The sequence below is a fragment of the Symphalangus syndactylus genome, chromosome 1, assembly GCF_028878055.3.
Source record: "Symphalangus syndactylus isolate Jambi chromosome 1, NHGRI_mSymSyn1-v2.1_pri, whole genome shotgun sequence".
NCBI classification, from domain to species: Eukaryota; Metazoa; Chordata; class Mammalia; order Primates; family Hylobatidae; genus Symphalangus; species Symphalangus syndactylus.
Genome location: NC_072423.2, coordinates 19,160,906 through 19,173,379, shown reverse-complemented (window position 1 = coordinate 19,173,379; position 12,474 = coordinate 19,160,906). Strand labels below are relative to the sequence as shown.

The following is a 12,474-nucleotide window of genomic DNA, read 5'->3' as shown; positions in this document are numbered from 1 at the left end:
AAGTGGTGTTATATTGCCTTCTATTTATGTTTTTTTCCTAAATTAATAAATGAAAACTTTTCTATTTCTGATCAAAGTTAATCAAGCCAAACAAAGCAATTCAAAAATTATCATTAATATGTACTCACTTATAATTGTGATATACTTCGTATATCAAGAATGCCAAAGATATTTGGTGACGTACAGAAATCATTGCTGAACAATTATGCCAACCAAAAGTAAGTGGTGGAGGAGGTTCTTCTTTGAATATATTTGCAGAGGGCAATGTAGCAAGACCTGGGAATTTTGATACAAGGAAGGATTGTCCCATTCTTGTCAGGCATTTATTAGTTATTCTCTATGTAAAAGGACAATCAAATGTCTAATATTTTGGTGCCTACACCTAAACGTACATATTCTTGTGTCATCTCTTTGTTAAAGTTTACATTTTAAATTAAATTCTACAAATTAAATGTATGCAGATTCAGCTTCTTTCTCCTGAGCAGATTTTCCTATTTCCTCTGAATTTTCATTAGAGTAAATTAACCTCTGAATATGGCCTTTTCATTTCATCCTGAGTAAATCTATGTTGTTTGAAAATTTAAAAAGCCAATTATCATTATATTTGTTACTTCACTTTTGTCAGCAAAATAAGTCCTTTCAAAATTTTAAAATTTCAATCCTATTACTGTAATAAAAGCAATTATCTCAATTAGGCCTATGTTTGGGGAAGTTAATGTAGAAAAAGACGGATTTTACAGATAAGAAATTTTGTGTTTCTTTCAGAAGTATCAGATAGTGGCAATCCCTCTTTTAATTATTTTAAAGATAAGAACAAAAATAAGAGTAGAAGCTATTTAAAATTTTCCTAGATCACCGTAAGGGTGCAGGACCTGGGAATGTGCTGGGAGAGTCAATCCCCTTAGGACTTCAGTTTCTATGGCAGGGGTCTCAGGCACCATTACATGCATACATATCCAATGGATGTGTCACCCGCTTACCCATACATAACATTCCTTACAGAACAATCTGTGAGTAGACGCTTTCTCCAGCAAACTTTCTATTTTAGAATTAACTAAATAGTAGGGTTCATGTCTAAAATTTTCCCTTGGGGTGGGAGTAGGTGAGTACAGAAACAAGTAAATACAACTCTGCATTGCCATGTGGGGGTAAAAGCTGGGATACATTGTAAAGATCATTTTGGTAAGCCTGTACCTTCCTTTTGCTATCAATGACATGTTCCCATATTCATTCTCAATGTAACTCATTTTCTTTTTCATTTTCTATAACTCTTCTTCCCCTATTACTCCACATACTCCATCTGGCCTTCTCCTGCCAACAGGTACATTTCTTTTTCTTTCTTTCTTTTTTTTTTTTTTTTTTTTTGAGGTGGAGTCTCGCTCTGTCGCCCAGTCTGGAGCGCAGTGGCGCATCTCGTCACTGCAGGCTCCACCTCCCGGGTTCATGCCATTCTCCTGTCTCAGCCTCCCACGTAGCTGGGACTACAGGCGCCCGCCACCACGGCCGGCTAATTTTTTTGTATTTCTTTTTAGTAAAGACGGGGTTTCACCGTGTTAGCCAGGATGGTCTTGATCTCCTGACCTCGTGATCCACCCGCCTCAGCCTCCCAAAGTGCTGGGATTACAGGCATGAGCCACCGCGCCCGGCCGCCAACAGGTACATTTTTGTATTGTCTGTACAATGTTAAAATAAAGGGAACAGTAGTTTCTGCTTTCTTGTTTGCTACCTGCACACAATTGTTAATTCCTACCTTGATCAGATCTACTACTACTGACAATCCAGACTTTTTATATGTGATCTGATTCATGATCACATATCCTAGGAATTGAAAGTAAACATTGGGATTCTGCCCAATAATAGAAATAGTGTTATCACCCATATAGCATGCAATATTCATGTAGATATCATCCAAGTAGCATTTTATATGCTTGCTGGTAACTCTGAGATAGAATGAATAATCTTGCTTGAGAATACTAGTGTAGATTCAGGTCTTCAGTGCCCTCTCAACCTACATTCACATGAATTTCATTCATTTTGACATTACAGAGGGACGATCATGAGAGATATGGGAAGGAATATGTGGGGGAGGGGGAGCAGTCTCCACTCACACTATAATGGAAGAAAAATGACAGCCAAGTTAGGTTTAGCTGGAATGTAACATATCCACAGCTTCATCACTCTGGAGGCACATTTTGACATAATAACAAACTACTGAGAAAGAACCACTTTTATCTAGGTCAGAATGACAGACTCCCAAGTGTTAAGAGAGCTTGGGGGAACTACAGTTTGAAACATCAGGAAGAAGACTGCAATCTGTACAGAGATTTTCATCAAGCTCGACACTGCCTTATGTTTTCATCCAATACATTGTAATTACTCCACTGGCTTATAATGGCATAGCATTTTGATTTCAGAGCCTACCAAAATAAAATAAACCACACTTTATGACGACTACATTTATAATAAGATGCAGATGGTAAAGGAAACAGATGCCTCTGACATCATCTCCCATTTGCTTTCAACTTTTGCAGACACTGGCAGTCTGTAAACTCATTCAAAGGGATGCAGGATAAGTCAGGCAGTTTTCCAATTCTGTTTGCAGTTTAAAAAGACACTACAGTGGCACCACTTTGAGTCACAGAGTGTTAATTCCAGAAAAATAAATTTGATTCTAAGTCTGTGTCAGTCTTTAATGCAAAATTAATCATCTGGGGGGAAAATGCCCCACAATACTGAGAGTTTAGCAATTAGTAACTACTGATTGTTTTGCTTGACAGTGACAGAAAGAATAGGATGGGAGTGATGTGATGGTGAACAGCTGTAGCTTCAGGGAGGATCAAAAGTGAAAGGAGAGTTTTAAACAGACAATCATGTCTAAAATAATCTACCAGCCCTTGCCACCCAGATTGTTCAAAGACTTATTCCTTATATTTCTAAGTAAAAAACTTTAAGGGGGCTTTTAAAGTCAGTTTCTGACCTCAAAAAAGCATATTCATTCTGTATTTCCCAGAAGAAATCCTATAGTTCTGATAGGAGCTTTCACCATTTCCTCAGTGATATCACTGAACTTTATACACAGTAAAAAAAATTCTTCTTTTTCTTTGTGCAAGATAAGTGTGTCAGAAGACCTTTTCAAAAGGATAAGGAACTTTTGTAGTCCATCTTGAAAGCAAGAGATGCGTGGGTAAAGCAGCAATTGCAAGGCCTTTAGCAGTGTTTGAGGTCTCTAGATAGATTAGCACAGTTACAGATGAAGGGGAGTTAGACAAAAACCTTTAAAATTTTCCCATCTCCCCGACCCCCATGATATAACTTCATCTACCACTCTGTAGCAGAAACTTTTTAGCAGACGAAATTTTCAGAAACAAAGGCAAGGGAGGTGATGACATAAAAATAAATCCTGCTAGGCCAAATATGGTGCCATTTTTTAAAACAATCTCTCTGTGCAAATAACACTGAACACACATACACGCGCGCACATGCACACACACACACACACAAGAATAAACAAACTCTTCTGATTCATATCCACAAAGTGGGTTGGGAAGTATTATTAGTGCAAATTTCTGCTGACCTGCAGCATTTAGTCCATAAACTTTGGATATCCTAGGCGATCCATCAGAGTCCAGCAGATGTTTTCAATTAGTTTAATTTCATCTCTAGGCAAGTTCTGTTTCCAAACATTAGTATTAGTTGGTGATATTTCCCCTTCATAGGGAAGGTAGAAAAGGTTTGTAGAGGTGGCAAATAATATTTGGTTTAAACTAGCAGGAGACAAAGGAATTCCAAGAAAGGCAAAAATCCTTTCAGTAGTTTTCTGAGGGAAATGCACAATATCTTCAAACTTGACCAGCTGGTAGCTAGTAGGCAGCAAATCTGTATTTATTCTCAAGGCTGCTGCTGTATTTGCTAGCCACAAGTGAGACAACAGGGACACTGCATTTGATTTGGATTTTGATAATTCTTTCCTCAATGGTTCATACTCAAAAGCATAACCCGAATTTAAGTTACATTTGCCTTTACCTCTCTCTATTTTAAACAATTTTGCTAAATGCTCTGGTACATTCTTCAAAGAATAAAGACTTGGTTTACTATTGTACAACATTGAATAAATCCATGCCCGAGGGTCTCTTACTATATACAATGCCCTCATCGAAGCTCCTAAAACTTCCTGAAAAAAATGAAGCTTTAATGTCCAGCTTCCACTGCTTAAACTGAGCACAGGACGTGCACTTGGGTAGTAAACCAGGTGTCTCCTCAAAGCCCTAATATATTCAGCATCTCTATCAAAGGCGCCTTTCATTTGACTTCTTTGTTCTGGCAAAGACTCTCTCCTTTTAAATTTTCTTTTTTTGTCCTTATTCATTGCAAAATATTGGGCCAGTTTACCCCTATTGGGTTCATGCAGATGGATGTTTTGCAAATGTAATTTTGTGTCCTGGACTAAAGACTGCAACCAGCCTCGGAGTAAACGAAAATGCCCACTGCGGATATCTGACACCTTCCATTCACAAGCATCTACAAATGAGTCGATTTCCAACTCAGTTTCAGGAATATCAATGTAGGCCGTAGGAACCCTGATGTAGAGAAAATCACTACTGTTGAAAAAAAGTTGTTTGAGAATTTCAGCTCCTGAACCAGGAAGTGAGGTAATGACAACATCAGGAAGATCCACGTGGTGCCCTTCAGAAGACAAAGACTTCTTGCTTCCCTCAGCCTCTGTCCTTGTCCATTTTGCACAAATGGGCTGACTACAAGTGCTCCACACATCCAAAAGCTCAATAAACCACAAGGCAATAACAAGTATTAATATCCATCGCATTAGTTTTCTAAAAGAAAGGTAAAAACGCCATTGGAAAGTTAAAATCACCAAGCTAATGCACAAAATTAATCCAACTGCTATATTAAATTTAAATCCAAAGGGGAAAATAATCCTATCATGTCTTACAGGCTTTACTATTGCTTGAGTGCCCAAACCAAATCGGGTTATTTGGCCTTGATCAGCCACACTGGCAAAGCCACCGAATCCCAGATAATTGAATCTTGTCTTCAGGTTATGGTAATCAGTTACAATAGAAACAACATGTTCAGTATTATTGACATTGAGAGAAATCTGAAGTCCAGAATTGGAACTATCAATAAATCGGCAGCTGGAGACATTGATATATGGCCCATAAAAGACATATGCAATTCTTGTGATTGTGGATTCCATCTGAAAAGTAACATTAACAAATTGAGTCCATCGTTTTTTAAATTCAGCAGCTTGCTCTGCTTCCTGTATACTGGCCATGGGACTACTGCCATGATGATCAAACCAAAACATTTTGTAGTGTGCATCCCACACATCCATCATGGCACCATTATACCTATTCATAAACTTATATGGGATATATTTAAAATCAATATCCAAATTATGAAAGAAGGCACTGACAGAATTTATTGGGGAATCTTCTTGCCTCTCAATATGATCAACAACTAGCAGAGTTTGGGAATTTAAGAGAAGCAAAGCACGATATACACTTTTCAGTCTCATAGCTGAAGAATAAGCAGACACGGCTTCCCCACTCACAAATATCATTTCCCCATGTTGAGAGGCAGTGATGATTTCCCCAGCTGCATCACCAACCTCCTCGCCAGTCCACTTAAGCCACTGTGCACATTCTCCCAGTTGACCTTCCCAGGGCTTATTACACTGGCTTGAGGGTGATGGAGCAAACACCAATACATTGTTAAGGTGGCTCAACTTGGGTCCATAGAGAGCTTCAGAAACAAATACTTGTCCATTGGGGGCAAAAGTAAATGAGTTCTGATCTGGATGCTCATGTCCTGGGTTAAAACTTCTCCACCCATCAATCCAGGAATATGGCTGAAAATGAACTATGTCATACACAGCTCGTCCCCCCAGCTTCCCAGATTTAAAAGACACAAAGGTATTGGTCTGTGTGTTTGGCAACCCAGCCCCATAAGTAACCACACCCCAGTTAGGGAATGTGTGTATTTTTGCAGTACCATAATCAGCAGGAGGCTGTGGTGTGAGCTGGGGATCATACCAGATGTATTCAGTGTGAAGAGTACTCCACCTTTGGGCAGTTGAAGGAACCATCGGTCCATCTTTAGGTCGGTGCTTTCTAATTTGCTGAGCTAACCAATTTCCAGCCCCATTCTTTAAGATGAACTTATCTAAGAAAACTAGCTGGCTCTCTGGACCATAAAACCAATTATAATTGGAATCTGCTATACCCACAGTTCTTTGGAAGCCAGGTAAAAGGGTGGCATAATAGAACCAAAAGTGCATCTTTAACCAGTTATTATCCAAGTTGTTGATATTAAAATGGCGCTGGGCCAGAAAAACATACTGTGTGATGGATTTAGCTGTGTAGCTTCCATAGGCCACACCTTCATCCAAAGAACCATCAACAATATGATTCAATAGAAACATTGTCTTTTCCATGACATCCACTACAGCCTGTTTCCATATATTTGCTTTAGATCCTTTATCTACTCCAGTCACCAAGGCCCCTGTGAGTAATGCTATCATATTAGTGGCTTGGTGGTTATGGAGAAGCTGTTTGCCCCATGAGCGGACCTTGGAATACTCATACATTTCCTCAGTAATAACCCATATTTTTTCCAGGTATTTTTGTCTTCGATGATTATCTAATAAGTTACATAAAAAGTCAAAGGCAGTGGCAAAACCTGTTAAGGAATGGCCAATTGGAACCTCATCTCCTGGTGCATTCTCAACTAGCCAGTCTTTGTAGCCAACCATCCTGTCCATATATTCCAAGACAAATTCAAAGGCAACTTTGTCTTCTGGGCATAACAAACAGTACAATGCTAAAGGAGGCAGATTGTTACCATAAATTTCATTCCACTTGGCAGCAAAATCAGCATGCTTTGGTGGAGGTAGGTAGTATGTTGGGTTGGACAGCATAACTGTCACTGCACTTCTGATAGCTCTAAAAAGATGCAAATGGCTTGTGCGAGACTTTTGTCTCATTGCTTGGATTTCTCCAGCATCAAAATATAAACTTGGATGAAGCATACTTTTCTTCAGCTTTTGGTTGGGTCTGAAATCTTGCACTTTCTGTGTTTTAAACTGATCTATATCATCTGTGAAAACTGCCCATTCAGAGTAATTGCTCACAGATTCCTCAAAAGTAGAGAAAGCAAACATCAATAATGCTAAGAATAGTAAATGTCCTGTAAACATTAACGCCATGATCCATGGGGGAGCTCCTCCCTTAGGCATACATGTCAGATATGATGCTCAATGTGTTTCCCATCTGGTTAGTATAAAACATACAGTAAAGGCCTTGATAAGACAAAGACTGTAAATCTGATATGCTGTGAAATCCAGCTGACATTCAGTACATTCTAAGCAAGTGCAGTTGCCAAAAAGAGAAAACTTAAATTGTGTATCTCTGTCCCTGGCAGTTTTGCTTCCAGTAAAACTTCGAAGAACGTTAAAATCTCTAATTTTTCCATAATACACAGGGAAGTGATTCAGTTAAAAAACACTATGAATTTAGCATTTACCTCCTTTACTTAAATCTATTTAACACAAAGAGTTGGAACACACATTGTAAAAAAAGAGAAAAAGCACTCCAAAATTCAAATTAAGAGTCATTTCTAGCACAGAAAACTATCACTGGTGATACGCTCACCACACATGAATGATGCCTTTGTGTATGTTTGCCCAAAGAAGATGATAAAGTACTGACATTCTTCGAGTGAGTGGACTCAGTTGTCATTCCTCTCAACTTTTTATACTTCTTGTCTTGTGAATACGTTTTTCTTCCATTTATGAGAGAGAAACATCCTCAACAAGTGATCAAAGTCTTAGTTGGTTTTTAAAAATTCAGAATTCTGCCTTCATTTCAAGTATTTTTCAGGCTTACTTACTCATCAGCCTATTATGACAAAGAGAAATCACGTTCACATCTTCTTTTATCAGCTTCATGTGTATAACCATAAAAATGGAATCTCTTCAGTCACCTAGATACTTCTCGTCCAATCATGAAGTAACCGCCAACGGGGAAAGAAAATTCCCCTTTCAGCAACAGTGAGGTCTCTCTTCTGTTCTTTTTTCATGACACTCTTTTCTGGGGGTGGGGGACAAAATAAAAATTCTCTGAAGCTTCAGGTATGCTGAGAGTGAATATAAACTGATGACTTAAACATTCTGCAATCACTTGATAGAAATTTTAGAATCACAGTAAAATCTCATATTATCTGCAACCTAAGCTAGGGCAAGTGATTTTTTTCATATCCATGTAAATGCACTTATTTGGAACCCAATGACAGTCAGCAGAAGACAAGCAACTAATAAATACAAAATATACAAGATAGAACTTTCTCGACAATATCTATAGTTTAACGCCACTAAAGTGGCGTCAGTCACTTAAAAAATGTTTTTATTCAAATACAGTTTACACAAAGATGAATCCTGCTATCCTTGTTATTTCTTGTTCTCAAGGACCAAGGGACAAAAAACTAAAAGTTGAAAAGATCTTTTTTTTTTTTAAATTCCGGGGGAAGGTTTAGCGTTCATGGGATCAGAAGGTATCTTCCTAACGAGAACTACTCGGACCAGTCACTTTTCTCGGCGGGGTAACCGCGAATCGTGACCAGGCGCCAAGCCGAGGGGCGGTAGCTCCGCGCTCGGCGCTCACCTGTGGCCGAGTCCCTGTCCTCAGGCGGAGCCGCCAGAGGGAGCTCGGACCCTGGTGTCGGAAAACGCCTCTCCGTACCCGTCCGCGGCTGGAAGAACCTAAGCAAGTTTCAGTCTTGGACAAGTCTCCCCTCTTTCGGAAACATTCAGGCTAGGAGTTTCCTGATCCGCCCCGCCTGTTGCATTTTTCTCTGGCGTTCTCCGACCCTGCCGCCCCCATTCTCCGCTCCCCGCTCTGGGGCTGAGGCAGGAGGGCGAGAGACCCCTGAGCCACCAAGTCCGCTTACCTCAGGCATATCCCGACGGGGGCTCAGCGCCGCACTGGGCCCCAAGGTAGGCGGAGGTGGAGAGTTCCAGAAAACTGTTCTGCACGGTGGGCCAGGCTCCCGCGGGGGCTCCGCAAGACCCCCGCGTCGTCCCCCGCGCTCCGGCAGGCGCTGCCCCAGCTCGGTCTCCTCAGCCGCCCTCGGTCCCCGCGCCCCGCACGGCCCGGACACGCCCGCCCTCAGGAAACGCCGGACGCTCGTGGGGGCAACCGCGGACCGCAGGACAGGGACCCGCGGGCGGCGGGTTCTCTCGGTGGCGCCGTATCCAGAGCAGCGCCCGCGTCCCCAGGCGGTGATGTCGCCGCGGCCGAGGATCCTCTGTGCCAGCTCCGGCCGCGCAGCCCGGGGAGGGTGAGAGACGGCGACGCGGGCCGGTAAGCGGAGGCGGGGCGGAGACAGGACGGGGCGGGGTTGAAGGCGGGGCCTCAGGGAAGGCGAGAGACAGCAACGCTGGCTGGCGGGCGGGGGGCGGGACGGAGACAGGACGGGGCGGGGTCAGAGGCGGGGCTTCGGGGAGGACGGGAGGAGCCGTGAGCAAGCCGGCGGCTGGCGGGGCGGGGCGGGGCGGGGCCGACAGCAGGTGAGGCGGGGCCAAGCGCCCCGGGTTTCTAAGCGGAGGAAGCTCTGGGCGTTTGTGTTCTGGGATTGCAGCGGTGGCCGCGCGCTCCCGGAGGAGTCGAGCTGGAGGAGGGGACAATTTGGGAGTGCGAGAGTCTAAAGACGCTGCCAGGCTGGCGTTAAAACCTTTTGGTTATGGGAACAGGACAACTATATAATAGAGCCATAGTGGGGGCTGTGGGATTGACTCAAATGATGGGAGGAGCTGGAGTGGGAGGGGATAAGCCCTGGAACGACAGAAATCATCCTTTTGGAAAGAGCAAAGGCTGGGGAAGGAGGGAATGAGCACTCCCTTGGAACTGAGAGGCAGCCTAGCTGAGCTTGCTGTCCTTTGGAAAAGCAAAACCAAAATACCCAGATTAATATAGGAGAACAACTTCTGTAGCCCAGATGCTAACAAAGATCAAGGGAAAACAGAAAAGACTAACCAGCTTTACTGATGGAAAACAATTTCTCAGGCAGTATAAATAGGGGAAGCATGAGACAAACAAGTAGAAGGAGCCTCTTATTTAAAAATGGGACCTGGTATTCGGTAAAGACCTACATGCAGACAGGAGAAGGCAGTGTGCCCCGGTTACTACGACATGTAAGTGCAGTGCCAGGGCGTGGAAATCCTAGAGCAGGACTCCTGTTGCACTCCACATATGGAGCTTCTCACAGGTAGCTGAGATGACACTTTGGCATAAACCAACCCAAGCTCTGACCTCAAATGTAAAAAATAATAGCTTAGTAGTAATAAAAATACAGGGAAATATCAAGCTTCACAAATGAACAATTCCATTCCCAGTTGGGGATTAGTAACACATTCAGTCTCTTCATTTCCCATACTATTTTGGTAATATTTAAGAAGATATATTTTAACATTTTAAAACTAAATGTCTTGCTTAGATCATTTACTGGTGAAAATCAAACAGTAGACGACTGCTAGCAGACTACATTTCAAATCATTTAACTTTGAGGTGAAATGTGGCCTCTAACTCCTCATCACTCCTCTATTTTGGCCCCTTAGTAACCCTAGCCCAGTCCAAATGGCCACACTTGCTTTCCTCGGGTGCTTCAGTAACTATGCTTATTCCATTCTTTCCCTCACAGTGTCCTTTACCCAACCACCCCACTTACTAGTTAAAATTTTTCTGACTGTTGAAATTATCTGATCATCCTGGTCTCAACTCAGATGCTTACATTCTTCTGTAAATAACTCCAAAGTTTCCCTAGCCAGAATGTATTACTCCCGAACTATATCATTTGTAGCTATATTCGGCCGTTTAGGTTGTTTATTTTCTGCTTTCTGTTTCAACTGGTTGACTCCTGTACCGTATTCAAAACTCCTACAAGTCATGAGTAGCACGCAAGTCCCCTTTGTAAGTACTATATCTGCTTTTGAAATGAGTTGAACCTTGAACAATCGGGCTGATACTGAGCCTCGTCTCCTCCACTGTGGTTCATTCCCAAACAAGGATCCTCTTCTGACACAACTTCCTGTAAAATCTGGATTGTGCCTCTACATGGCCCCTGAGAGACGAAGAGGACCCATGGCCTCCAACCTCATTTATGAGAAAGTAGAGTTGGGGGAAAGGGGGAGCTGACTCCAGAGATTCCTATCTATTTGCAGAGGGGAGCCTAGAATTTAGGGTTAGTAAACACAGCTACTAGATGTACAGAACATTTCTCAGAACAAAGTGTGTGGGCAGGGTTATTTCTATGGATTCAAAGTGTCTCATGATGCGAGGGCAAGGTGAGTCAGAGAGAATTAATGCGCAAACATCTGCCAGGCAAATATTCTTCCAATATTGTTTTCAGATTTTGAAATATCAATATGATCATTTTCACTTTAGAGAAGAATGAATTCAGGTACCGACATTGTGGCCTTTCAGCTCTGCCCCATGCATCTGTGCTGAAGCAGTGGGGATGCAGCTAGCCTCCCAGCATTCTCAGATGGGCTTTCAGACTAATTCATTTTGAACAGACATCTTTTCATAGTGGTAAAATGTGAATGCATTAAAGTAAAACAAGAGCCACAGCTGAACAATTCAAATCATTGGCAGAAAGGGTGGTAGGTAAATGGCACTATTAAAAATGAAGAGAGTCTTGTTTCCTGTGAACTAAAAATGGGTAGCTCCAATTATTGCTCCTTCCACACATGAAGATGGTACAAAGTTAGTTAATTATAAATAATGCATCCGACCATAGAAGGGAAGAGCTATATGCTATGTTATTGTACATTAAAAACCTTTATTAGTGTGGCAAGAGACACATGTACCAACAGCTGCTAAATTCAGAATTCTGGAGCAGTATCTTATTTTAATGTAAGTGAAGAACGCTGCAGTCTATTGCTCTGGGGATTTCTCTATATATAAAAGGATCTTAAATCTACATGAGATTTTACTCCGTGATTTCAAAGTACTCATGAAAATCTGTTTTCTTTATTTGCCTATCTTTCAACCTACCCACAACCACCTATCTTACAACAGAAACAATGCTTTCTAGAATAGATTCCCTAGAACAGAAGCCTTTCTCGCACTCCTTTCCTTCCTTTCTTCCTTCCTTCCTTTCTCTCTCTCTCTCTCTCTCTTTTATTTTTCTTTTAAAATTTTATTTCTCAACATCTATCCCAGAGCCTGGCACTTTTTAAAAAATGTTTGGTGAATGTTTAACATGAATTATCGCCCCCATTTTATGATAGAAGAGAAAACGTGATAAAGGTCTAAAGTGGGTTACTACATTTTAAGCAGAGTCACACACTCTTTCTCCTGACTGTGCTGAGAAGCCTCTTACCACACAACCCGTAATTGGAGCTATGCCTTGAGGTGACTTAATTCAAGTGAAACATGAGACTGGAAAGTCATACAACATTTT

General features: G+C 41.8%; 2 protein-coding genes across 2 annotated transcripts in view; both read right to left on the bottom strand.

Annotated features, from left to right (window-relative positions):
* DSEL (dermatan sulfate epimerase like) overlaps window positions 1-8,090 on the bottom strand; it is a 33,614-nt gene extending 25,524 nt beyond the window's left edge. The window contains exon 1 of the mRNA XM_063637368.1: window positions 3,575-8,090. Coding sequence (XP_063493438.1) covers window positions 3,584-7,252 — 3,669 coding nt within the window. The 5' untranslated portion in view covers window positions 7,253-8,090 and the 3' untranslated portion in view covers window positions 3,575-3,583. The remainder of the gene's footprint in view (window positions 1-3,574) is intronic.
* The window catches only part of LOC129492061 (WW domain-binding protein 11), a 40,451-nt gene extending 30,353 nt beyond the window's left edge, over window positions 1-10,098 (bottom strand). Inside the window, exons 1-3 of the mRNA XM_063638359.1 lie at window positions 10,047-10,098; window positions 9,471-9,744; window positions 8,962-9,424 (exon numbers count right to left, since the gene is read on the bottom strand). Coding sequence (XP_063494429.1) covers window positions 8,962-9,424; window positions 9,471-9,744; window positions 10,047-10,098 — 789 coding nt within the window. The remainder of the gene's footprint in view (window positions 1-8,961; window positions 9,425-9,470; window positions 9,745-10,046) is intronic.
* Between the last annotated feature and the right edge of the window lie 2,376 nt (window positions 10,099-12,474).